The sequence below is a fragment of the Anomalospiza imberbis genome, chromosome 7 (genome assembly GCF_031753505.1).
Source record: "Anomalospiza imberbis isolate Cuckoo-Finch-1a 21T00152 chromosome 7, ASM3175350v1, whole genome shotgun sequence".
Classification (NCBI taxonomy): Eukaryota; Metazoa; Chordata; class Aves; order Passeriformes; family Viduidae; genus Anomalospiza; species Anomalospiza imberbis.
The window spans coordinates 39218694-39245455 of record NC_089687.1 but is presented as its reverse complement, the minus strand read 5'-3'; the positions used below and the strand labels follow the sequence as shown (position 1 = coordinate 39245455).

General features: G+C 49.0%; 4 protein-coding genes across 4 annotated transcripts in view; 2 read left to right on the top strand and 2 right to left on the bottom strand.

The window, feature by feature from the left end:
- The window catches only part of LOC137477538 (maestro heat-like repeat-containing protein family member 6), a 37871-nt gene extending 18841 nt beyond the window's left edge, over positions 1 to 19030 (top strand). The window contains exon 6 of the mRNA XM_068196761.1: positions 18874 to 19030. Coding sequence (XP_068052862.1) covers positions 18874 to 19015 — 142 coding nt within the window. The 3' untranslated portion in view covers positions 19016 to 19030. The remainder of the gene's footprint in view (positions 1 to 18873) is intronic.
- The window catches only part of LOC137477674 (maestro heat-like repeat-containing protein family member 6), a gene marked incomplete at its 3' end in the record, with an annotated part of 155675 nt that overhangs the window by 88376 nt on the left and 40537 nt on the right, over positions 1 to 26762 (bottom strand). The window lies entirely within an intron of this gene.
- On the top strand, positions 16954 to 18480 carry LOC137477560 (uncharacterized). Its single transcript, XM_068196784.1, has 4 exons — positions 16954 to 17207; positions 17322 to 17654; positions 17840 to 17988; positions 18246 to 18480. The coding sequence occupies exons 2-4, from the start codon at positions 17322 to 17324 to the stop codon at positions 18478 to 18480; spliced, it is 717 nt and encodes a 238-aa protein (XP_068052885.1). The 5' UTR covers positions 16954 to 17207.
- The window catches only part of LOC137477537 (NADH dehydrogenase [ubiquinone] 1 alpha subcomplex subunit 10, mitochondrial-like), a 28052-nt gene continuing 25458 nt past the window's right edge, over positions 24169 to 26762 (bottom strand). The window contains exon 10 of the mRNA XM_068196760.1: positions 24169 to 24607. Coding sequence (XP_068052861.1) covers positions 24539 to 24607 — 69 coding nt within the window. The 3' untranslated portion in view covers positions 24169 to 24538. The remainder of the gene's footprint in view (positions 24608 to 26762) is intronic.

Genomic DNA, 26762 nt, shown 5'->3' with positions numbered 1-26762 from the left:
GATAAAATCCCCTTAATTTGGGTATAGAATTCCCTTTGTTGGGTAGATAGCGTGGTCCCCATGCTATTTCTACCCACAGCCTCACCCCTGGTGCAGAAAAGGCAAAAGAAAAAAAGCAAAAAATGCGAAAGACCCCGGCGGCCCGCCGCACACGCTGCGCGCTGCGTGATCCGTACCCCCGGAAACGCGGCAGAGCCCACCCACGTGAAGTATCAGCCGGGTACCCCCCGTGGCTAATCACTCACCAAACCGGAATCTTCGCAAATAAAAGCTGCTACCAGGGTCTTCTTTCCCGGGAAGTGTCCATTCTTCGGCTTTCCGTAGCCATGAATGGTTGCGCTCCCAGTCCCACGCGGGAAAACAGAGCGTGTTTACCTGTGGGTGGCGGAGACGTCACTGACTTACTTCGGGGGGGCACTTGCTCCCATTTTCAGTCCGGCACGGAGCACTTTTCCGTCGTGGACCGCGACCCTGGGGTGGCGGCGGCAGTTTTCCGCGCGGATCGCGCTCGCTCGTCTCGGCAGCAGCGCTCGCTGGTCGGCGGCGCGGCTTCGCGGCGGCGGCGCTCTCTCTGCGCGGCTCCCGGGTGCTCTGTGGTGACTCTCTGCCTGCTCCGCGGCTTTGCGCTGGCCGTGGCCCTGACGTTGGGCGTCACTCGCGGCTGCTCTTTACTTTGTCTGCCCCGATCAGCTCCCGAATGCCCGGCTTGGGCGTCTCTGCTTTTCGTCGGGGCCGGGGCTCGCCGCAGTTTCCGGGCGCTTTTGCTGTCGCGCTCCGGGGTGGGCTGTTGACCGCGCTTTGCCGTCGGCGCGAGGGAAGAAACAAAGAGGCAGGGAATTCGTCCAAATCCGTCCGCGTGGCGGCTGGATGCTTTATTGGCTGCGAGAGCTGCGATGGAAAGGCTGCAGCCGATCCCAGCTTCGCACGGACGCAAATGGCCTCGAGCATGCCGAGGAGTGGGGTGATATAGGGAAGGGACAGGGCGGACGGGGAGCCCTCCCGCCCAGTGGGTACAGACATCACGGTGATGACGTGTACTACAGCGACCAATGGGAACACGGCAGGGGCGGACACGAGACTTTGGGGTGAGTGGGACCACGAGAACGGGAAGACGGGCACGGAAACCACAGGAGTAGGGGAAAACCCGGGGGATGCACGAGGGTACAAAGAACTGGAAAACTAACAAAGAAAAAAACCTATTATGTGAACCCAAACCTGGGATGCAACAGTGCGTGGCTTGAACGGTAAGCCTTTTAAACTTTTTGGGGCTCCAGGGATATAGGGTGTCAAAGAAAAAGGCTCAGGTGGTAAAACAGAAGGTGATCTACCTGGGGTATGAAATCAGTGCTGGACAACGGACTTTGGGGAAAGAACGCATAGAATCAATATGTCAAACCCCAAAACCTCAGACGATAAAGGAACTGAGAACATTCCTGGGTATGACAGGATGGTGCAGACTATGGATATACAACTACGGATTGCTCGTGAAACCTCTGTATTCACTCATTGCAAATGGAAGCAGAGACCTTCAGTGGACAAAAGAAACCACACAGGCCTTTGGTCAGCTGAAAAAGGCCCTCATGTCAGCTCCAGCTCTAGGACTTCCAGACGTGAGTAAACCATTCTTTCTCTTCTCTCATGAGAAACAGGGAATTGCCCTGGGAATACTGGCACAGGACCTGGGCCCATACAGAAGGGCAGTTGCTTACCTTTCTAAACAGCTAGATGCAGCAGCAAAAGGATGGCCAGGTTGCCTCAGAGCAGTGGCCGCAGTTGTACTGAACATTCAGGAAGCCCGTAAGTTCACCCTGGGCCAGAAGATGACTGTGCTAGTGTCTCATACAGTATCCTCAGTCCTAGAAACCAAGGGTGGCCACTGGCTCTCCCCACAACGATTTCTGAAATACCAAGCTATCATGGTAGAACAAGATGATGTTGAGATAGTGGTAACTAACATTGTCAACCCAGCTTCCTTTCTCAGTAGGAACCAAGGAGAACCAATTCATCACGATTGCCTGGAGACCATCGAAGCCACTTATTCCAGCCGCTCAGACCTGAAGGACACCCCTCTGGATGATGCGGAAACCTGGTTCACTGATGGAAGCAGCTACGTCATCAATGGAAAGCGACATGCTGGGTATGCAGTTACCACATCAAGGGATCGAATCGAATCAGGACCATTACCAGCAGGTACCTCCGCACAGAAGGCAGAAATAATTGCCCTGACTCGGGCATTAGAGTTATCAAAGGGAAAAAGAATAAACATTTATACAGATTCAAGATATGCATTTGGAGTGGTGCATGCCCATGGGGCTATCTGGAGAGAAAGAGGACTATTAAACTCACAGGGAAAGAACATTAAACATGCGCAAGAGATACTACAACTATTGGAAGCAGTCCAACTGCCTGAAAAGGTGGCAATCATGCACATTAAAGCACATCAAAAAGGAAACTCAGAATTGGAGGAGGGAAATGAGCTGGCGGACAGAGAGGCAAAAGAAGCAGCAAAAGGTGAGGTAACAGTGGAGGGACCCTTAATTCCTGATGGCCAAATCTCCCTAGAAGGTAAGGCAGTGTATGATAAGAAGGACAGAAAGCTAATTGAAGATGAAAAGGGAACGTATAACCAAGAGGGATGGGCTGTTACAGCAGAAAAGAAACTAGTTATCCCCTCCCATTTATTATGGGCATTAGTAAAAGAGGAACATCAGAAAACACACTGGGGAACTGATGCCCTGCATAACTACTTGACTGGAAAAATCATTGCTAGGAACTTATATGCCACTGTCACTCAGGTAGCCAGGCAGTGTGAACTTTGCCTCCAGACTAACCCTAAGAATACCCCTAAACCAAAACTTGGCCAAATTGGAAAGGGCCATGGACCTGGTCAGCAGTGGCAAATTGATTTTTCAGAATTGCCAAGAAAAGGGGGGTATCGATATTTGTTGGTACTAACAGATACCTTTTCAGGATGGCCAGAGGCTTTCCCCACCAGGACTGCAAAAGCTCGGGAGGTAACAAAGGTGCCGTTACAAGAAATAATACCACGCTTTGGAGTTCCAGCCACAATATCCTCAGACAGGGGACCTCATTTTATTTCTAAAATAGTACAACAGGTCAGTCAGCTTCTGGGCATAGATTGGGAACTTCACACACCATATCGCCCCCAGTCAAGTGGCCAAGTTGAAAAAATGAATCATTTGATTAAGCAACAAATTGTGAGACTAGGGCAAGAAGTTAATTTGCCTTGGCCCCAGTCTCTCCCACTAGCATTGTTGCGACTCCGAACTAAGCCCAGAACCAAAACAAAGCTGAGCCCCTTTGAAATGCTCTATGGGAGACCATATGGTGTACAGAAAGGAATATCCACCCAAACTGGGGAAGAAAGGCTGGCTGTTTACATGGTGGCCTTAGGTAAGCAGCTCAGAGAAATTGAAAAACACGTGGCTGGAACTCAGAGCAGAGGGCTAGATGGACCAGTGCATGACATACAGCCTGGGGATTATGTGTATGTCAAGTCTCTTACAGAAAAGACCTTGGAGCCGCAGTGGGAAGGACCGTTCCAAGTGCTCCTCACCACTTTCACTGCGATTAAGATCCAAGAGCAGAACACCTGGATTCACCACTCTCGAGTAAAGAAAGCTCCTGAGGCCCCTTGGAAAGTAACATCGGGTGATAATGAACTGAAACTAAAACTCACTCGAACAAAATGAGTATATTGTGGTCGGGGGTGTTTAGCAATTTAGGTTGCAAAAGTCTAATCGGGAGAATTGTTTTGTTAGCAACCCTAATCACAATCCTAGAACTAAAACCCACCTCTAGCCAGAGTAATGCTGAATGGCCTTGGTCCCAAGCCTTTACTTGTTACACTGGATCCATGGGAAAATACTCTGACATAAAAAGTCTGAATCTATCAACTGCAGTCATGCACAGAAACCAAGCATACGAAAGACAAGAGTGGCAGAGACAAAGAATATGGTCACTTCAAGGAACCATAGGAGAAGAAATTAGGATAGGGTGTCGGATGATCAATGGAACCGATCATAGGAGAGCAACCCAAATTAGTGTTTTAACATCTCCCACGGACGGAAACTGGGAGGTTTGTAGTCGTTCAAGTGAAATAGACTGTTGGTGTAACTTTACATTAATACAGACTGTTGAGGTAGTTTGTCTCTGGGCCCAGGATACCATTGGGCTCTCCTTCAAGTTTAAAATAAATGCCACAACTAAGCCCATGACCCCAGCCCAAACCCAAATCACACCTCTTGGGCCTGGACCTGAAATTTACAAAATCGGCCCATATGTAATAAGAAATACAGGCCAACAGCAGTTATTGTTTAACCCAGAATGGTCTCTTAAGCGTGTTGAATTACTAATGCAAACTAACATCTCTGAAATTCAACCAGCCTGCTCTCCCTTTTTAAAAACGTCCTTTGAGGGTTGGATGACCTGGCTGCAGAAACAAGCATATACTGGAAGCAGAATGCGAAGAGATCTGACTGGAATATTAGGGACAGGGCTGGGAGTCCTAAACGGAACTGATTCTGAAATATTAATGAACAAATTAGCCACTGCAACAAGTGATTTAACTAAAATAAAACAACCTCTACAGTCATCTTTGTTAGCATTGGGAACCAGTCAGTGGCAGGTCTCGAGAATACTGCCAAGGCTGAAAAAGGCAGAGGACCAAGACAATGGGTCAATCATAGATGCACTTGCTGTGGTTCAGGATAATGTGTCTCTGGCCCTTAGCTGTATACAGGCACAATTATGGTTGCAATCAACAGCTGCCTCAATTATAAGGGAAGGAAGCGAAGGAGCCTTTGCAATTGAGATTCGAAAGGCCGTGTGGGACAGTGCTATGGATTTTGAGAAGAAATTTCAGTCTTGGTGGACTTTGGTAAACTTTACCTATGACTCGACTGACAACGTAGTTACTGCCTTTGTGCTCACCATACGCAATGCCACAGTTTATGTTATTCATCCCATTATAGCACTGGGACTGAATCATGAGCAGTCAGTGCTCTACCCTTCAGAGCACAGGGCATGGGCACGGAGAGTGGGTGAAAAATGGCAAACTGTGAATCTAGAATCTTGCGTTACCCGGGAACAACAGGGGTTCATTTGTGAGAGTAACACAATCGATGCTCAAGATATATGTCTTGATACTGAACAAGGTGTTTGTCACTTTGAGATTCATCCGGATACGAATCAAAGGACTGTACTTGTATATATTGGTCAAGGTTGTGTATGTTTGAGAACTGCGTGTACTTTTATAGAAATAGATAAGGGTAATGTAACTTTGCTCAGTAAGAATTATCTTAACTTTTGTATTTGTAACTTTGTTAGGATTTCAGGGTGTGACTTTCTGTATTTGGCACCAGTTGTGTCTCATCAGCTAATTCATGCCAACAATAAGATGTACCACAGGTTGTCACCCACGCCTATTGGAATGAACCTCACTTTAATTAGACAATTAATCAAACATCAGGACCTTGTCAAAATTCTAGAGAATATTCAAAAAACTGGGGAGAAAACCTTAATTACTGTCCATCATGACATAAAAGAAATAAACAGGGTTCTGCAAAGAGTGAAACAGGATGCAAGTCACAGTTGGTGGGATTCACTTTTTGGATGGTCGCCCACTGCAACTGGAATCCTAAATACATTATGTCACCCCATTATTGTTTTACTAATATTAGTATCCCAGATACATAGTAAAGCATTGGGAGACACATATCGTAGAGATTGGAGCTTGTACTAAGTAAAAGAATTTACTATTTTGCTGAAAAGGGGGGACTGAAACATGGGGTTAGAACTAGAAGATATTAATTAGAAGGTATTGAATAGTAATAGGCATATAAAATAATGGATATTGCTTAGGGCCACATCCTTATGTTACGTGAGAATATACCGTATCCTGGCCTATGGGAAAGGAAGAGACTACGTGCAGAGCAGCAAGGAGAGACCTGATAAGGAGAAGGAATGTATATGGAAAACAGGATACAGGGTGTAAAGACAACTGAAAATGGGGCCCCTTATGTTCTGGGAACAGATGGATCCTGACCCCGGGCTTGGACCGTGGCCAAGGAATCAATGGGCATGTGCAAAGCAGTGGGGTCGAAAAGTCAGCCTGAAGAAGACCATTCTTACTTCATCCCTTTTACGACCCCCGAAGCCTGGGACGACCACCAGAGACAGCTGCGCAGGCGCAGAGGACCGACAAGCTGATTAGCAAACAGAGCGGAGAGGGAGGGGAGCCAGGAAATGGCCCATGGGGAAACTTAATGCATATGTAACACTCCAGGGATAAAAGAACACGTGTGTAAGCAAGGGGCACGCATGTATTTGGGGAAATGTCCCACATGCGTCCGGCCGAATAAACATACCTACTTTAAAACTCACTCTGTCTCTGAGTTTTAGAGTCTGGCTCCGCGTGTCAATTGGTGACCACGAAGGGACTTCTCTGCCAGCCGTGGGACCGGCTCGGGGGCGGACTTCCTAAGGCGCGCCCCAGGATATCTCTGGAGGAACTCCGCTTCTCGTGTCGCTTACTGCGGGGGCAGAGAACGACCTCCTAACCAGCGGAGAAACGGTATGTATCTTTTGAAAAAGGGGGGGCCCCATAGTGACCGCTGGTAAGCCGATCAGAGACGTCTGACCGCACAGAGCATGGTCTTGGTTTGGTTTGGACTTGCAAGTAACCGGTAGCTGAAAGGGCAGCTATCGGTTAGGGCCGCTGACTGACGGAAAGGCAGCGGGGGAGGATTCACTGAATCCTTGGTGTACGGTTGCTGTCTGGGTGTGTGATATGTGTGTGTGAGTTTTGTCCGTCTAGGTGTATGTGAGTTTTATCTGTTATGTGTGTGAATTTTGCACTGATGTGTGAGTTTTAAAGGTTTTGTGTGAAGTAACTCGTGTTTATGTGTGTGAATTTTGCACTGATGTGTGTGTGAGCTTTGTTGCTGTCTGGGCGTATGTGTGAGTTTTAAAGGTTTTGTGTGAAGTAACTCGTGTTTGGGAAACTGTGGCATATTTCTGATGCTTGTGTCAAAAGTTATAATTGTGGCAACTTTGTGTGGACTCTTTGAACTCCTTGCGTTGTTTTTGGCTATTGCATTTTGTTTGAAGCACTATTGGTGCTGTTTTGATGCTTTTGCTGTGAGTATTGCTTTGTTTAATGCTGTCTAAGGCTTTGTTGTGAGTATTTTGTGTAAAGTATTTTGTTGTGAGGCCTGCTCTGATAAATGTTGTTCCCAGCTACTGCTATTTGTTTGATGTTTTTGCTGTGAGTACTGTTTTTAGGGTTTGTTTAGTGTACTTTACTAGCCGTGGCAGGACAGCTGGAGGGGATCCTTTTCCCCCAGCGGTTTTGGATTTGAACCTCAGGACCCTCTGTTTTGACAAGGGCAATATCTAGAGTGGGAGCTGGTTGAGTGCAGGACCTGCAGGGAGTGGTGGTATTGCCCGTCATGTATGACACACAGTTACTGTGCTCAGTATAAGCTGCAGAGTCAGGAGAATCCAGAGCTAGAAATTTTAAAGGGTGTTTTGTTTTTTTAGGATCTATTTAATTCCAGAGATCTGGAGCTAGGAGAAAGGGATTAGGAAAAGACTGTGTAAGAGTGTGAGAAAGATCTGGATAAAAGCCATAAGATAAGAAAATAATGGGATTGGGAGAGAGCAGAGAAATTCCCAAGGCAAGCCCTCTGGGCTGCATTTTAGCTAACTGGAAGAAGATTGCAGGCTCGGGGGGTGTCGAGTCCAAACGCACCCTGGTAAAATACTGTAGCCAGTGGTGGCCTTTGTATCGTCTGGAAAACGGAGCCAGATGGCCCCCGACTGGGAGCCTCGATTATGATACCTTATTGGAACTAATGCTATTTCTTAGACGTGAGGGTAAGTGGACTGAAGTTTCATATGCAGATATGTTTTTCTCCCTCCAAAATCACCCTGAATGGCAGAGGGATTGTGGGATCAGGGCCCCTTCTGACCCCCTGGTATTAGCCCTAGAAAGGGAAGGCAAAGCTAATAGGAAGCAGCCGAAACGATGTTGTAGCACCTGCTCAATAAACCAGCGTTGCACACATCGTGATAAGGTCTATCAAGCAGAAACACAAAAGCAGGAGTTGTTGGATTTATTTGTGTCACCCCCTGAGGAGCAAAGGGGACTAAGGGGAGGAACAGGTTCAGCCCCCTTGGAGGAGAGACAGGCTGGACCGTCTGCTCCCCCACCCACCTCTGAGTTACAGACTATATCGTATCCACCATTGCCTGAGAGTGATAGTGATGAGAGTGCAGGCAGTCCCATAGCATCTCGGACTAGAAAACAAACAAAGGAAATCATACAAGCCCCTTTAAGGGAAGCAATAGGACCTGAGAAGAAAAGGGTGTTGATAAAAGTCCCCTTCTCTACAATTGATTTAGAAGGTTGGGAAAGAGTTGCCAAAAACTATAGAAGTGACCCAATAGGAACAGCTAAAAGGTTAAGATACATGATTAAGCGGCATAACCCAGACTGGTCAGATATTCAGTTATTGTGGGATGCATTGACAGACACAGAAAGACAGCTAGTTTTAAAAGCAGCAGGAGACTTGGCAGAAGGCTTTTGCAAAGCAAAAGAAGTGGAGGTTAAGAACTTCTTTCCCCTCCAAGACCCAAAATGGGACCCAAATGATGAGGAGCAAATAAAAAAGTTACGTCACTACCAAGAATGGATAGCAAAGGGGGTGGAGCGGGCCATCCCCAAGACTATAAATTGGTCAGCTTTATATGCAATTAAACAGAACCCCTCTGAAAGTCCTTCTGAGTTTTTGGATCGCTTGAGAGACACAATGCGTCGTTATACATCATTAGATCCTGAATCAGAGGTAGGGACACAGCAGCTAGCAAGTTTATTTTTAGGGCAATCTAGTCAAGATATCAGGAGGAAACTTCAGAGACTCCAGGGGGGAGAGGAAAGGAAGTTGGAGGTCTTGCTAGAAGAAGCATGGAGGGTTTTCAGCAATCGAGAAGAAGGATATAGGCAAGGAATGAGAAAATTAATGGCTGTAATAAAAGAAGAAAATAAAGGAGGGCAGAGACAAAGACCACCTAGGCAAGGACCACCCCGGTTGGGTAAAAATCAGTGTGCAAATTGCAAAAGACTTGGACACTGGAAAAAAGAGTGCCCTGAACGAAAAGGAAAGGGGAAAGGGAACCGGGGAAGGGAGGTGGTGGTTGCTCACACAGAAAGTAATTGAAGGGGACCGGGGGACCTTACCCCAGGAGATCCGCTGGTTATAAAAATGAAACTGGGGGAGGAAGGGAAAGAGGTGGAATTCATGGTGGATACAGGAGCAACATTTTCAGTTTTAAACAAAGCTCTGGTGCCAGTAGGGAATGATTATGTCAGGGTCAGGGGAGCAACTGGCCAACCTGAGATAGCATATTTTTGCAAGCCACTCAAATACAAATATGGAAAACAGTGGGGCATCCATAAATTCTTATACATGCCCAATTCCCCAGAATCTCTCCTAGGGAGAGACTTATTGGAGAAACTGGAGGCAACTATTTCATTTAAAAATGGGGAAGTTATTCTGGAGGCGAATGAACAAAAATATGTAGAAGTGCTGAGCTTAATACTGACAACCATTAAGGCTAAAGAAGAGATTAGTGAAGAGATTCTGAATCAAGTCTTCCCGGGAGTATGGGCCTCCAATGTACCAGGGAGGGCAAAAAATGCACCACCAATACAAATTAGGCTCAAGGAAGGAAAACAACCAGTTAGAATTAAGCAGTATCCCTTGAGGAGAGAAGATAGAGAAGGAATTAGCCCGATAATTGAAAATTTCTTACAGCTGGGCTTATTGAAAGAATGCCAGTCCGATTTTAACACTCCTATCCTGCCTGTCCGCAAACCTGATGGGACATACCGAATCATGCAGGATCTACGGGCTGTTAACAAGATCACTGAGGATCTCTACCCTGTGGTAGCCAACCCCTACACTTTGTTGACATCTTTAACACCAGAACTAACTTGGTTCACTGTTTTAGATTTGAAGGATGCTTTCTTTTGCCTCCCTCTCCATGAAACCAGCCAGAAAATTTTTGCATTTGAATGGCAAAATCCCAAAAGTGGACGCAAAACTCAGCTCACATGGACAGTTTTACCACAAGGCTTCAAAAACTCGCCCACCCTATTTGGAGAACAACTCGCTAAGGATTTGGAATCCTGGGAAGCCCCACCAGGAGAAGGCAAAATGTTGCAGTATGTAGATGACATCCTCATAGCCACCCCCACAGAAGAAGGGTGCGTGGCTTGAACGGTAAGCCTTTTAAACTTTTTGGGCCTCCAGGGATATAGGGTGTCAAAGAAAAAGGCTCAGGTGGTAAAACAGAAGGTGATCTACCTGGGGTATGAAATCAGTGCTGGACAACGGACTTTGGGGAAAGAACGCATAGAATCAATATGTCAAACCCCAAAACCTCAGACGATAAAGGAACTGAGAACATTCCTGGGTATGACAGGATGGTGCAGACTATGGATATACAACTACGGATTGCTCGTGAAACCTCTGTATTCACTCATTGCAAATGGAAGCAGAGACCTTCAGTGGACAAAAGAAACCACACAGGCCTTTGGTCAGCTGAAAAAGGCCCTCATGTCAGCTCCAGCTCTAGGACTTCCAGACGTGAGTAAACCATTCTTTCTCTTCTCTCATGAGAAACAGGGAATTGCCCTGGGAATACTGGCACAGGGCCTGGGCCCATACAGAAGGGCAGTTGCTTACCTTTCTAAACAGCTAGATGCAGCAGCAAAAGGATGGCCAGGTTGCCTCAGAGCAGTGGCCGCAGTTGTACTGAACATTCAGGAAGCCCGTAAGTTCACCCTGGGCCAGAAGATGACTGTGCTAGTGTCTCATACAGTATCCTCAGTCCTAGAAACCAAGGGTGGCCACTGGCTCTCCCCACAACGATTTCTGAAATACCAAGCTATCATGGTAGAACAAGATGATGTTGAGATAGTGGTAACTAACATTGTCAACCCAGCTTCCTTTCTCAGTAGGAACCAAGGAGAACCAATTCATCACGATTGCCTGGAGACCATCGAAGCCACTTATTCCAGCCGCTCAGACCTGAAGGACACCCCTCTGGATGATGCGGAAACCTGGTTCACTGATGGAAGCAGCTACGTCATCAATGGAAAGCGACATGCTGGGTATGCAGTTACCACATCAAGGGATCGAATCGAATCAGGACCATTACCAGCAGGTACCTCCGCACAGAAGGCAGAAATAATTGCCCTGACTCGGGCATTAGAGTTATCAAAGGGAAAAAGAATAAACATTTATACAGATTCAAGATATGCATTTGGAGTGGTGCATGCCCATGGGGCTATCTGGAGAGAAAGAGGACTATTAAACTCACAGGGAAAGAACATTAAACATGCGCAAGAGATACTACAACTATTGGAAGCAGTCCAACTGCCTGAAAAGGTGGCAATCATGCACATTAAAGCACATCAAAAAGGAAACTCAGAATTGGAGGAGGGAAATGAGCTGGCGGACAGAGAGGCAAAAGAAGCAGCAAAAGGTGAGGTAACAGTGGAGGGACCCTTAATTCCTGATGGCCAAATCTCCCTAGAAGGTAAGGCAGTGTATGATAAGAAGGACAGAAAGCTAATTGAAGATGAAAAGGGAACGTATAACCAAGAGGGATGGGCTGTTACAGCAGAAAAGAAACTAGTTATCCCCTCCCATTTATTATGGGCATTAGTAAAAGAGGAACATCAGAAAACACACTGGGGAACTGATGCCCTGCATAACTACTTGACTGGAAAAATCATTGCTAGGAACTTATATGCCACTGTCACTCAGGTAGCCAGGCAGTGTGAACTTTGCCTCCAGACTAACCCTAAGAATACCCCTAAACCAAAACTTGGCCAAATTGGAAAGGGCCATGGACCTGGTCAGCAGTGGCAAATTGATTTTTCAGAATTGCCAAGAAAAGGGGGGTATCGATATTTGTTGGTACTAACAGATACCTTTTCAGGATGGCCAGAGGCTTTCCCCACCAGGACTGCAAAAGCTCGGGAGGTAACAAAGGTGCCGTTACAAGAAATAATACCACGCTTTGGAGTTCCAGCCACAATATCCTCAGACAGGGGACCTCATTTTATTTCTAAAATAGTACAACAGGTCAGTCAGCTTCTGGGCATAGATTGGGAACTTCACACACCATATCGCCCCCAGTCAAGTGGCCAAGTTGAAAAAATGAATCATTTGATTAAGCAACAAATTGTGAGACTAGGGCAAGAAGTTAATTTGCCTTGGCCCCAGTCTCTCCCACTAGCATTGTTGCGACTCCGAACTAAGCCCAGAACCAAAACAAAGCTGAGCCCCTTTGAAATGCTCTATGGGAGACCATATGGTGTACAGAAAGGAATATCCACCCAAACTGGGGAAGAAAGGCTGGCTGTTTACATGGTGGCCTTAGGTAAGCAGCTCAGAGAAATTGAAAAACACGTGGCTGGAACTCAGAGCAGAGGGCTAGATGGACCAGTGCATGACATACAGCCTGGGGATTATGTGTATGTCAAGTCTCTTACAGAAAAGACCTTGGAGCCGCAGTGGGAAGGACCGTTCCAAGTGCTCCTCACCACTTTCACTGCGATTAAGATCCAAGAGCAGAACACCTGGATTCACCACTCTCGAGTAAAGAAAGCTCCTGAGGCCCCTTGGAAAGTGACATCGGGTGATAATGAACTGAAACTAAAACTCACTCGAACAAAATGAGTATATTGTGGTCGGGGGTGTTTAGCAATTTAGGTTGCAAAAGTCTAATCGGGAGAATTGTTTTGTTAGCAACCCTAATCACAATCCTAGAACTAAAACCCACCTCTAGCCAGAGTAATGCTGAATGGCCTTGGTCCCAAGCCTTTACTTGTTACACTGGATCCATGGGAAAATACTCTGACATAAAAAGTCTGAATCTATCAACTGCAGTCATGCACAGAAACCAAGCATACGAAAGACAAGAGTGGCAGAGACAAAGAATATGGTCACTTCAAGGAACCATAGGAGAAGAAATTAGGATAGGGTGTCGGATGATCAATGGAACCGATCATAGGAGAGCAACCCAAATTAGTGTTTTAACATCTCCCACGGACGGAAACTGGGAGGTTTGTAGTCGTTCAAGTGAAATAGACTGTTGGTGTAACTTTACATTAATACAGACTGTTGAGGTAGTTTGTCTCTGGGCCCAGGATACCATTGGGCTCTCCTTCAAGTTTAAAATAAATGCCACAACTAAGCCCATGACCCCAGCCCAAACCCAAATCACACCTCTTGGGCCTGGACCTGAAATTTACAAAATCGGCCCATATGTAATAAGAAATACAGGCCAACAGCAGTTATTGTTTAACCCAGAATGGTCTCTTAAGCATGTTGAATTACTAATGCAAACTAACATCTCTGAAATTCAACCAGCCTGCTCTCCCTTTTTAAAAACGTCCTTTGAGGGTTGGATGACCTGGCTGCAGAAACAAGCATATACTGGAAGCAGAATGCGAAGAGATCTGACTGGAATATTAGGGACAGGGCTGGGAGTCCTAAACGGAACTGATTCTGAAATATTAATGAACAAATTAGCCACTGCAACAAGTGATTTAACTAAATTAAAACAACCTCTACAGTCATCTTTGTTAGCATTGGGAACCAGTCAGTGGCAGGTCTCGAGAATACTGCCAAGGCTGAAAAAGGCAGAGGACCAAGACCATGGGTCAATCATAGATGCACTTGCTGTGGTTCAGGATAATGTGTCTCTGGCCCTTAGCTGTATACAGGCACAATTATGGTTGCAATCAACAGCTGCCTCAATTATAAGGGAAGGAAGCGAAGGAGCCTTTGCAATTGAGATTCGAAAGGCCGTGTGGGACAGTGCTATGGATTTTGAGAAGAAATTTCAGTCTTGGTGGACTTTGGTAAACTTTACCTATGACTCGACTGACAACGTAGTTACTGCCTTTGTGCTCACCATACGCAATGCCACAGTTTATGTTATTCATCCCATTATAGCACTGGGACTGAATCATGAGCAGTCAGTGCTCTACCCTTCAGAGCACAGGGCATGGGCACGGAGAGTGGGTGAAAAATGGCAAACTGTGAATCTAGAATCTTGCGTTACCCGGGAACAACAGGGGTTCATTTGTGAGAGTAACACAATCGATGCTCAAGATATATGTCTTGATACTGAACAAGGTGTTTGTCACTTTGAGATTCATCCGGATACGAATCAAAGGACTGTACTTGTATATATTGGTCAAGGTTGTGTATGTTTGAGAACTGCGTGTACTTTTATAGAAATAGATAAGGGTAATGTAACTTTGCTCAGTAAGAATTATCTTAACTTTTGTATTTGTAACTTTGTTAGGATTTCAGGGTGTGACTTTCTGTATTTGGCACCAGTTGTGTCTCATCAGCTAATTCATGCCAACAATAAGATGTACCACAGGTTGTCACCCACGCCTATTGGAATGAACCTCACTTTAATTAGACAATTAATCAAACATCAGGACCTTGTCAAAATTCTAGAGAATATTCAAAAAACTGGGGAGAAAACCTTAATTACTGTCCATCATGACATAAAAGAAATAAACAGGGTTCTGCAAAGAGTGAAACAGGATGCAAGTCACAGTTGGTGGGATTCACTTTTTGGATGGTCGCCCACTGCAACTGGAATCCTAAATACATTATGTCACCCCATTATTGTTTTACTAATATTAGTATCCCAGATACATAGTAAAGCATTGGGAGACACATATCGTAGAGATTGGAGCTTGTACTAAGTAAAAGAATTTACTATTTTGCTGAAAAGGGGGGACTGAAACATGGGGTTAGAACTAGAAGATATTAATTAGAAGGTATTGAATAGTAATAGGCATATAAAATAATGGATATTGCTTAGGGCCACATCCTTATGTTACGTGAGAATATACCGTATCCTGGCCTATGGGAAAGGAAGAGACTACGTGCAGAGCAGCAAGGAGAGACCTGATAAGGAGAAGGAATGTATATGGAAAACAGGATACAGGGTGTAAAGACAACTGAAAATGGGGCCCCTTATGTTCTGGGAACAGATGGATCCTGACCCCGGGCTTGGACCGTGGCCAAGGAATCAATGGGCATGTGCAAAGCAGTGGGGTCGAAAAGTCAGCCTGAAGAAGACCATTCTTACTTCATCCCTTTTACGACCCCCGAAGCCTGGGACGACCACCAGAGACAGCTGCGCAGGCGCAGAGGACCAACAAGCTGATTAGCAAACAGAGCGGAGAGGGAGGGGAGCCAGGAAATGGCCCATGGGGAAACTTAATGCATATGTAACACTCCAGGGATAAAAGAACACGTGTGTAAGCAAGGGGCACGCATGTATTTGGGGAAATGTCCCACATGCGTCCGGCCGAATAAACATACCTACTTTAAAACTCACTCTGTCTCTGAGTTTTAGAGTCTGGCTCCGCGTGTCAGGATGAGCCAGGATCCATAGGCCTGGCAGCCTGAGCTTGCTGCCAGGGAAGGCCTCGGAGCAGATCCTCCGGAGTGCCATCCCACGGCACATGCAGGGAACCAGGGGGTCTGCTGGATGGTGGGAAAGCTTTGAGGAGGGACGGGGACAGCTGGGGGTCCTGGCGGGCTGTTGAGGGCTTCTCTGCGGGTATTTGCGGGGGGTTGGTGTTGGGGAGCGTGTGGAGGAAGGAGTTGTCTGGAAGGTGAGAGGTCTAGGCTGGAATTTGAATCAACTTGAAGGCAGCATCTGTGATTTGGCACAGCTTTGCTTATGGAGGGCAGAAGGAATATCTGTGACTTTTCCTCTTTGTGGTCCTGATTCTCCTGCAGGGAACAAGATGGGAGAGCTGTACCTTATTGGCCACTTACTGGGGGAGGATGAGCCCTTTTTCCATCTACTCATTTGTTTGGGCTACTTTTGTAAGACTGAGTGGACTTTCATTCCTTGAGAGCTTTTACTCCTTAAGAGAATGACGATATTATCATCCCTTCATTGAAAACCATTTGCACACCAAAGAATGGTCTTCTTTTTGCCTCTGTATAGTGCTATGTTTCCAAGGAGACTTTCAGTGGAATGTGTTACGGCAAATGAGTTGCTGCTTTTAGATGGGAACAAACTTCCAAATCATTCACATTCTCCAGCAATCTCTATTAATTTGAGAAGTTTGCAAATTTTGGAACTACTCCAGTGGCCCAATGAGAAGTAAAGCCTTCCTGAATTGAGGATTCTTAAATGGCCTGATCCTGCAGAGCAGGGCAGGGTTTGCTGATGGTTTGAGCTGCTCCTAAAGATCCTGTTGGGCTGTCTCAGACACCTGGGGCCAGGGATTCCTTCCAACCGTGGCCACTTAGGGTGGGCTGGGGGCGGCCCCAGGGCGGGTGGCAACAGTGTGTGCAAGGGCCCTTTGTGACACGCTGCAGCACAGTCACCATGGCATGGAACGGGACAGGGTGTCCAGGGGCCCTCCCTTTGTGAAACGTGGTGACATAGGAGCTGGCGGTGACAAGAGCACGCCACAGTGCTCGGAGCAGGCGACGGGACAGGACAGGACAGAGCGGTGCCGTGAGGAGCCCCCGCACAGCGCGCTCGTTCGTGTCTGACCCGGAGCTTTTCCGAGGCCTTATTCCTACAGGTGACCTCGTGGCAGGACGTCGGGACTTGGCAGCCCGTGGCCTTCCCGAGGCTTTTCTTTTGCAGGTGCCCGCAAGGCCAGACTGAGGGAATTGGCGACCACAATCCTTACGAGGAGTCTCCTGTCATTGTGGCAGGAGCCCTCAAGACCAGAGTGCAGGACTTGCTGTCCTGCAGACTTCCTGAGGTTTCTCTGTCTCAGGTGAGTGGCAGAGCTGAGCCACAGGGCTGATGGCTGCAGCCAGCTTGACCCCATCCCATCCCATCCCATCCCATCCCATCCCATCCCCTGGGGACATGCCCATGGACAGGATGGAAGAGCGGCCGGGCAGACACCCCGCAGTGGCCGTGCTCCATCCCCTGGGGCATCCCGGGACTGTCCCTGCCTGGGGAGCAAAGGGCTGGGCTGTGTTCTCCGGCCTCTCCCGCAGCCCCTCAGCTCTGGCTGCGCTCGCTCTTTGCCAGGTGCAGCCCTGGACCGGACACAAGAGCAGGAACCCGCCCGTGGCCGCTTCCGCAGAAGCCTGAAGGTACCAGCAGCCATCCCCACCTGGGCTGGGCCTGCTGTCACTGCTCAGCCGAGCACCACGCTTGGAGCACTCCATGGAACACTCCGGGCTTCCCTGTCCTTTGTTCTCCTGCAGATGTTCCGGAAGTTCCTGCGCATTCAGCGGAGAAAGACCGGCAGCACAGCAGCTGAGGGCCCAGCCGAGCCTGACTCGGGGCTGACCGAGCTCCAGGCTGAGCCTGATGTCAGCCCGGATTCGGCTGAGCGCTCAGAAGACTCTGACGCCTCAGCGACTGAAACCTGGGCAAAGGCTCTTCACTCGTCAAAGACTGAGGATGTGGCCATCACAAACAGCAACAATGAAGAGACTCAGGGCATCACAAATACTGACACCACGCCCGCTCCCACTATGATTCATGCTCCCACTATGGATTTTTTCGAGGAGAGTGCTGTTCTTTCTCAGCAGCAGGTAAGCAGCCTGGGGCCAGGCCTGGAGGACTTCCCAGGATTGTGTGTCCCCTCAAGCCATGGTAACCGGGCCCACTCAGCCTTTGAGGCCAGCACAGTGTGGCGGGAAGTTAACCACTTCTTGGGGGCAGCATGGGAAGTTTCTCCCTTGGACAGTGCTCCAAGTCTTCCCCATGCCTCCTCCAGGTGCCAGGCATTGTAAGGAACATCCACCAGAGTCTCGTCTCCCACGTCTCTGTGGATGCCAGGCTGCAAATTGACCTTGTGAGGCTGGCTGAAGAACACCCTGCTGACGTGGTGCTGACCCTCCTGCGCTGTGCCCCAACGTGTGACAGGTACAGGGCCCACGAGCCTGGAGAGCTCAGGGCTCAGCAGCCTTTAGGGCCCGTGGCCCTGCACAGCCTGTCCCATGGGGTCTGCCAGACAGGCAGAGAGGCCCAGGACCCTCGGGCCCCTCTGTTTCCTGAGCCTGCTGCCAGTGCTCCTTCCCTGCCCTTCAGGGCTCCAGGGCTCTGTCACCTGGGCCCCCACAGCTGCACAGGGCATGGTGCTGTGACTGACATGGCCCTGACACAGAGCTCTGATCCCACAGAGCTGCTGCAGTGCTGTGGAGAGCCATAGGCTCATCGGGACCAGCAGTGGAGAAAGCGCTGCCAACACTGCTCTGTGTGATGGAGGACTGGCCTCTGACCAGAATGTGCACCTCTGATGGGGACAACAAGGACATTTTTGCCCTGGCTGTGAGTTTCTGGAACTGGCCTTTGCTCACCCCCAGGTCGCCTCTCCAGCAGCTCTCCATCCTCTCCACGCCTCAGGCGCTGGGCTGAAACCTGGGCTAGGGGCAGGCTTAGGGGGCACCAGGCCTTCTGCTCCCCTGCGTCTGCCCTTGGGCCCTGCCCCATGGACACCTCGGCACTGAGCCCTGCCTTGGGCTGCTTCTCTTGCAGGCAACTCTGGTGATCTGGGTGATTGTCCAGGTGCCTGAGTGCAACAAGGCGATGATCCCTTATTCCTCCCACCTGTTTGTGGCTCTGCTCTTCCATGTTGTCATCACCACACAGCAGACGCCACCAGAGGAAGTTGATAACTTCTGGAGAGCATGCCGGGAGGAACACCGCCTTCCCAGCAAGCCCAACAGGTCCCAGTCCTCCTGTCCTTCCCGTGCCCTTGTGGCCAGCGCCAGTGCTCCCAGTGTGACCTTGCCTTTGTTCTGCACACAGGTTTGCAGTGCAGGCCATGAAGGCTCTGCTCGGCCGACTGCGGTGTGACAATGTGGTGGAGGCTATGAAGCACAAGCGTGGCTGGGACATGCTGCTGTGTGCTGACACCCAGCACTACGCTGTGGGTCTGTTGGCCAGGTGAGACCCCCTTCTCCCCACTGCCCCCAGCATTTGTGCCCTGTGCCCCACACAGTCCCTGTGGTCATGGACCAGAGGGCCTTGTCACCAAAGGACGGCCAAAAAGAATGGAAAAGGCTGAGAGAGGAGGGTGCCCAGGAGGGGCTGCTTCTCAAAGTGCCCACATCCCCTCCAGGGATGGTGGGGAATGACCAGACCTCTGTGAGTCAGTCCTGGGAGAGGTTTGGTCTCCCCACCTCAGGGCTTTGGTGCCTTTTTCCCCACTGCCAGGGAGATGCGGTGTATCTTTATCCCCTTGTGTTCCCTCATTGCATCACATCTACTCAAGCAGCTCTGCAGGGAGGATCCGTGCTGGGATCTGCCCTTCCTGGCATTCCTTGTGGAGGTGAGCTTGTTGGCCAGTGCTGCCTCGCTGAGCTGCCTCCCAGCTCTCTGCCCTCTCGTAGCCACAGCTGCCAGGACGGTGCCCACGCCCTGTGCTGCTGCCTGGGCCCAGCCCTGTGCGGTTCTGGGCTCCTGCCGGCCGGGTCCCCTGTCACTGCCCTGTGCCTTTCAGGTCCTGCATTGCCTGGACATGACTAAATGTGCAGACAGCATACTGGAGATCATGTCAAGGCACCTGCAGAGCGAGTGCTGGCAGCGGCGTCACCTGGCGCTCAGAGGCCTCGTGGTGCTCTATTGTGAAATGCAGGCGAACAAAGTGGGAAGAAATGATGCTGAACTCCATTTCAGAAGGCTGAATGATTTCTTTTTGTTTTCTCTTTCTTTCTCTCTGTGCACCTCTATGAAAAATCCTGAGAGAGAGAGAAATGTGCTTGCCACATATCACTCTTTTCTGTATGAATAAATTAAAAAATTAAAATAAAAACGCTTCATTTGCAATTCTTCTGCAGGGTCCTTTCAAAAAAGAGAGCAAACACATATCAAGAGGTTCCCTTATCAATTTGCTAGTTATCAATCAGAAGCCGAATCAGATGCCGATGTGGAATGTTCAAACAGATCCTTTACCTGCCAAACACCTACTTCTATCAAATCTCTAAAACAAAGCTTACAATATGAAAACCCAAACAACAATGAAAAGAATGCTCAAGTTTCAAAGTCCAAACAGCTGAGTCTCAGGAGAAGGTGTCCATTGAGTGGAGATGTTGATCTTGACATCCTTAAAAGTGTTTCTCAATTCTGAAACAGAGAAGTGAAGAAAGTCCTGAAACAATTAAAAAAACCACAGAAAACCACCAAATATGACATCATATAATTATGAAACACCAGAACACTGAACGTCATCCCAGAGACTGCAGCAGCTGATGAAACTCAAATGAGCAGAGCTGGAAATCATCTCTGGATCACGATTTTCCAAAGTCCCCTGATTTTGATGCAAATATATCTGGGTGATCATAAACCGCAGAAACATCTCTTTCTCATGCAAAAAACTATCACCAAATTCAAAAGAACTGAGAAAATCCCTGGAATGCTATGGCCAAAGCTCTTAAATCAATCACTTTTTCGTGTTTTAATTTTTTTTTTTTTTTCCAGAATCAAAATGCCCAACAGCAGCAGGTTTTAGGACCCTGCGGTGCTGGGCGGGACGGTGGACCCGGTCCGGGTGGGCGGAACAAGGACCCCAAACCCGGCCGTGGGGGGCACGGGGTCCCCGGGCAGGGAGGCTGCACCAAGGAGCCCAGACCCAGCCGGCAGGGCAGTGGCCCGAGCCCTGGTGGGCGGCCCAAGCCCGGCCGCCAGGGCGGGGTCTCCATCTTCACAGCCCGCCCCCGCCATGCGGCCAGTGTCACGGCAACTCCTCCAGCATTTTGCCTTACCCCACCCCACCCGGGCGCTGCCGAAGCCACAGCCTTCTGGGACGCCGCTGCTCCCGCCCCCCGAACGGGAGCGGGACGCACGGGCTGCCCCGGGACACGGCAGGGAAGGTGTGTTCCCCAGAGGAATCTTCAGCTTCCACAGCATGAGCAGGCTGGCGCTCAGCCACGGGTGCACACCCCTGCGAGGAGCCAGGCTGTTGGTGCTCGCTGCCGTCGCTGTTCGCAGCGCCTGGCGGCCCGATGGAATCAGCAGGGGGCGGCGAGGCGGCCGTCAGGGCCGATGCCGGCGGCGGAGCAGGCGCGGGGAGATGCTCGGCCGGCACCGCAGGCATCGCTGCCACTGGATCAATTGCCGGCTGCGGCGCAGGGGGGCTGGCTTCCCAAGGCGGCGGGGGGCAGAGCGAAGCCGCTGCAGAGGCAGGGCGCGGAGCGGAGGTTGCAGCCGCCGCAGGTAGCAGGCATTCGCCCTCCGCGGCGCGGTGTGCGAGGAGAACAGCCGCTTGCGGCGCGGCGGGGCCGGCTGCCGCCGTGGAGGGATCGGCCGCGGGTCCAGGGGGCGCGGCCGCCGCCGCCGGAGCGATGACGGGCGGTGCCGGAGGCGGGGCCGCCGACTCCGAGGCAGGGGCTGACGCGGCGAGCGGGGCCGGCGCTGGCGCGGCCAGGGCGGCGCGAAGCGGCGGGCGAGGCGGAGTCTCCGCTTTCGCTGGGACGGTTTCAGGCTGGCTCTCGGTGGCGGGTGTTTCTCTCAGCTCCGAGTGGGCAGGAGGAGGCGGCGCGGCTGCGGGCGGGCGGGCGGAGCGGCGGGGGAGGCGGTGCCTCCGCCGGGGCCGGGAGCGGTTTCGCACCCGCCGAGGGGAGGAGGAGGTGGAAGAGGCGGCGGTGGAGAGGGCTCCTCTTGAGCAGAAGCAGAAAAAAAACTTCTGAGCCCTGGACAAAGGCTCTCCCATGCATCCTGTGCGAGGGGCACCAGCAGCGAAGACTGTCCTTGAACAAACTGGTCTCCGTCCGGCCGTGACGGGGGGCTGAAGGCCCCCCGCTGCGGGCAGGTGCTCCCCCCGCCCGGTACAGACGTGCTCACTGGGGTCCATCCCAGGACTATCGGAAAAAGCTTTAAAAAAAAACAAACTATCATGTACCGAATTACTCGGAAATCTTGCCTAACGCCTTGCCTGACGACGAAATACAGGGATCACCAAGCCTCTGGATCCAGGGAAAAATCCAGACATATAAATAACACGACTGCTTGCAAATTCAGGAATCTCCAATAAATCACTGTGGGAGATAGAGACTCCATTGTTCCGAGCCAGATCTCTCCAGACAGCAAACATAAGATCATCCACACAACAGAAATGAGTGCTCAAGTCTGCAGACATCTCTTCCCAAAGTTAAAGTCCACCCCAGGTCAGGGCAGTACTATTACCAGAAAATCAGCACCTTCCAAAGGAAGGCAAACTGCTCAGGGCTGAACCTGCTCCTAGAGAGGATCCCAATGGTGTCTTGTCTTCCCGATCCCTCACAGGGACTCCGGACACGCCTTTTCAAGAGGGTTCACCACCTCTCCTGTGTTAAATCACAGCTGTGGACCGATCAGATTGACCCAGGTCCTGGTTCCCCAGCTGAGGGGGAACTATTGACAGACATACTGGGATAGCACAGACAAGCACCAGTCACTCCTCTCCTCTCTCCTTTCTCCCCTCCTGTGCAAAGTGAAGCCAAGGGCGAGGTTGTTGCTGAACTGGTGTGACCACAGAGAAGGCTGGTGGTTTTGCCCATAAATGTGACCTTCCCCAGAATATCTGCCCTGGGAAAGCAGGCAGAGCCAAGCACAGGACAGGACAGGCAAGAGGCAAAGTCCAGGCAATGGGAATTTGGAATAAGAGGACAGACTGCAGATGGGTTTCACGCATGCCCCTACGCAGAAGCATGGAGAGGATTTGAGCTGTATTATGTTTCCCAATCTAAGAACTGGAGATAGATTCATCCAACTGGCACAGCATAGCCTCCAAAACCCAAATCTCTACAGCTGGTTTGCTAAGAGATTTTTCTTGAGGTGTTGGAGTGGGAAGGAGGGAAGATAAGAACACAGAGGAGGGAAGAGAAAAGCTAGTGCTCCTTCCTACAGCAAAGGGAGATAAAGTTATTTCCTTCACAGATTTAGCTTATAAACAGTTTTAAACCAGAGTTAAAGCCTGAATAAAATGTTTAAAAGTGCTTGAGATGCATGTTGTCATACCACAGGGCTCACCAGCATTACTTTTCCTGACTGGAATTAAAGTCTTTTATATCCAGAGCTCAGCCTTCCATGCTGCTGGAGTGGGTGGGGAAGGCTCCTAAAGCTGCTCTGCACCCCAGTGAGCCCCCCCCAGTGTCCCACAGCAGCTTCTCCAGCTCTACCCACAGCACAAAACACCTCTCCAGATCTGGCATGGGGCTGCACACACTGCCAAGTGAATTCCAGCAGCCAGAGAAGTTGGCGACACCAGGATGGAGGACACGTGTACGAACACAGCTGCACTCTCCAGAGGAATCTTAAAACCACAGCACGTGCTCCTTTCATCCCCACACCCCTCAGAGCTGGGAGATGGTGCTCTGGGCAGGTGGAGGGAGGCTCACAGTGCTCAGGATCTCACTGCACTGGCTGGGAGTCCTGAAGGATTCAGGCATCCCTTCCCAGAGGACGGATGGATGAGACATAAAACACGGAAGCAAAGCGCTACAGGATCAGCAAAAAGAGCCACAGTTCTTCCCACTGCTCCTTCATCCAGTACCTCACCAGGCCCCCAAGGCTCTCATTAAGGGACTCTTCACACTGGTTTTGATACAGGAAGGGGCACAAGCGAGACTTGGCTGCTTAACTCCAAGGCACTGCCCTAAATTCTGGAATGCCTGGCAGCCCTTTTCCTCAGTGACTGAAGCAGTGAGCCCCATGCTGAAAATGCAAAATTAACTGCAGCCTAAATCTGGACAGTGGTGCTTGAACCAATGCCAAGGGACCTCATTTCTGTGACTAATACTAAATGAATAATTTCTTTGAAAAGAACCCTTCCAACTTGGACTTTCAGGGACTTGCAAAAATAATAATTACACTTGTCTTTTATAGCCAACAAACATCTCACTCTATAGTAGAATCAAAGCAAGAAGCTGTAAGTACAACTGCTGGCAATTATTTTGACTTTTTTTTAGAATTTTAAGCAGAGATTTTTGCTGTATTAATTGAGATAACTTATTTCCATCTCTCCATGAACTTGTTATGCTTGGCTGAGGTCCAGTCAGTGCCTTTCAGAACACGTTGTTGCTTCTAATGAACCTCACAGAACACCACGAATGACAGAACAAGATATTAACTTTGTGAGAGCCAGGAGGGTACAGGTTTAATTTCTCTTGAATCAGCAGAACAACACTAATCCTGGATAATAATGAGCCACAGTCCCGAGGAAGAGAAAATTCAGCTCTGATGTTCAGCCTGCCCCAGCTCACTTGGCTATCCCACACTGACTGTCCAACATCCCCGAGTTCCTCAGGGAAAAACAAACCAGAATGAAGTGGTTTTCCTTCTGGGAGTCTACTCCCCTTCTGCTAGGGACAGGAAATTATTTAAGCAGTGTTTCCTTGGTGCTACACAAGTGATGTGGAGCAGGTGCACTGAACGTGGCTCCTCTTCCCTCAGGTCCTGTGGTCCATCCTGGCCAGGGCTCCAGCAGGAACAGATTTCATTTCAGCCAGATCCACTTGTCCCCAGCATCAGCGTTGTAGCCTGGCTTGTACTTGAGCCCAGGGAGCTAAAGAAAGCAGAAAGCTCAGTCAGAACTCTGGTCACTCCCCTCAAAGTTCTGAAGTGCCCCGTGCGATCTACAGAACATGAAATACTGTTTTTACATTGTAATGATGAAACTTACAGAAAAATCAATCACTCAGAAAAGACTGGGCTGTGCAGCTGAAGGAGGGACTGCAAAAACCAAAATATATATACGAAAATGAGGCCAATGATCTCAGCACCACATTCCACCTGGATTCATCCAGCTCCTCCCAGCCCGAGAAGGCTCCCCTAACTGTATCATGGAGAAGAGGAACTGAATCTCCTTCCAAAATAGGCACACACATTATTAAATCTATGAAATACTTCATGCATGAGATACTGAGTTAAATACCATGTTAAATTAAACTGTTCAAATGAAATTGCAGATTTAGCCTTCAAGAGCTGAACTTCTCTTCATTAAAGCAAAAACAGTATCTGCCTGCCTTCATCAGCAAAGTCAGGAACCACTTTTTGATGGAAAAACCCAAAGACTTTTGAAGCCTTTACCCAAATTTCAAGGACCCTGGGACCTAAGCAGCAGCCTGTGAGTCTCAGTGCTGAAGTAGCGCCCTTTGGAAGGTACTGACCACGACCTGGAATGCCAGAGATGGTGAGGTCCTGGTTCTAAAAGCAGAATCCATCTCCAGAACATCCATTCCTACCTCCAGGAACCAAAAGAACAAACAGAACACCTCTGAGCTCAAATACTGGACCCGAGAAGCAAAGCACCAGAAAAAAAGCCAACGAGTTTGGTGAGAAAGGCTGAAGCCAGCAAAGATGCTGTAATAAAACTCTTCCTTTAAAAATAAGCTATCTGCTGGCAGCCTCTCCAAATAATTAAGCACAGATCACCTGCTCTGTCTCCAAACAAACACTGGTTTCACACAAGACCCCAGACTTGTCCTGAGGATTTTCCCTTTCCAAAAAAACATGTAAGAGGATCCTGTTGGGGAGAGCTGCCCCTGCAGAGAGAAGCATGATGCAGTCTTGATAAAATCTGTACTCAGGACACAAAATGAACTATTTAACAAAAGATGAAGCCTGTTGTTTTGAAGAGGAGTTGTGTTTATATTCACTTGAATGTCAAAAAACAAGACACTTCTTTCCCTAAAAATCAAGCTGACAGAAGACCTGACCTCCTCCACGAGACACTTCCCACCCTGCCTTGTCACAAACCAGTTGTGATCAGTTTTTCTGAGGTTTTTCAATTAATGTCTTGTCCAAACTTCAGCAGAAACCACACAGTCCTGTTAAGAGTTGCCCCTCACTGAGCAAAGAGGAGATGGGACATGAAAATAAATGATTACTATCTCTGCCCCATGGATTTCCAGCAGTGAGCCAGGGAGGACATGAGACCTCCTGTGACCAGCCTGTGACACAAAAACAGCTCTCCCTGGTCCTCTCCAGGCAGCACATAATTGGCCCTTTGCTACTTGAAGAGATTCCCAGAGAAGTAGATTATTAAAGCAACAGGAGATCACTGGGAAAATACAGCAGTTCACAGTTTTGTTTCTGGGTACATCTGCCCTCTTTAAAAAGCTACGATATCAACCCCAACAGATTTCAAATTCATTGTCCAAAACAAATTCCCTGTGTGCCTTTGGTTAAAGACATGCAAGACATCAAAGCAAGTGTTATAAGTATTCATCCATAACTCCATCATTCACAGTGGGCCTTGGCAAAGGCAGGAGAGTTTGGGGATTTGTTACAGCTAAACTTTCAAAATAATCAAAAAAGAAAGGGGGGGAAAGGGGAAAAAAAAGGGAAAAAAAAGGGAGAAAAAAAAAGGGGGAAAAAAAAGGGAAAAAAAAAAAGGGAAAAAAAAAAAGGGAAAAAAAAGGAAAAAAAAGGAAAAAAAAAAGGAAAAAAAAGGAAAAAAAAGGGGAAAAAAGGGGAAAAAAGGGGAAAAAAGGGGAAAAAAGGGGGAAAAAGGGGGGAAAAAGGGGGGAAAAAGGGGGGAAAAAGGGGGGAAAAGGGGGGGAAAAAGGGGGGGAAAAAGGGGGGAAAAAGGGGAAAAAGGGGGGAAAAAGGGGGGAAAAAGGGGGAAAAAGGGGGGAAAAAAGGGGGAAAAAGGGGGAAAAAGGGGGAAAAAAGGGGGAAAAAGGGGGAAAAAAGGGGGAAAAAAGGGGGGAAAAAGG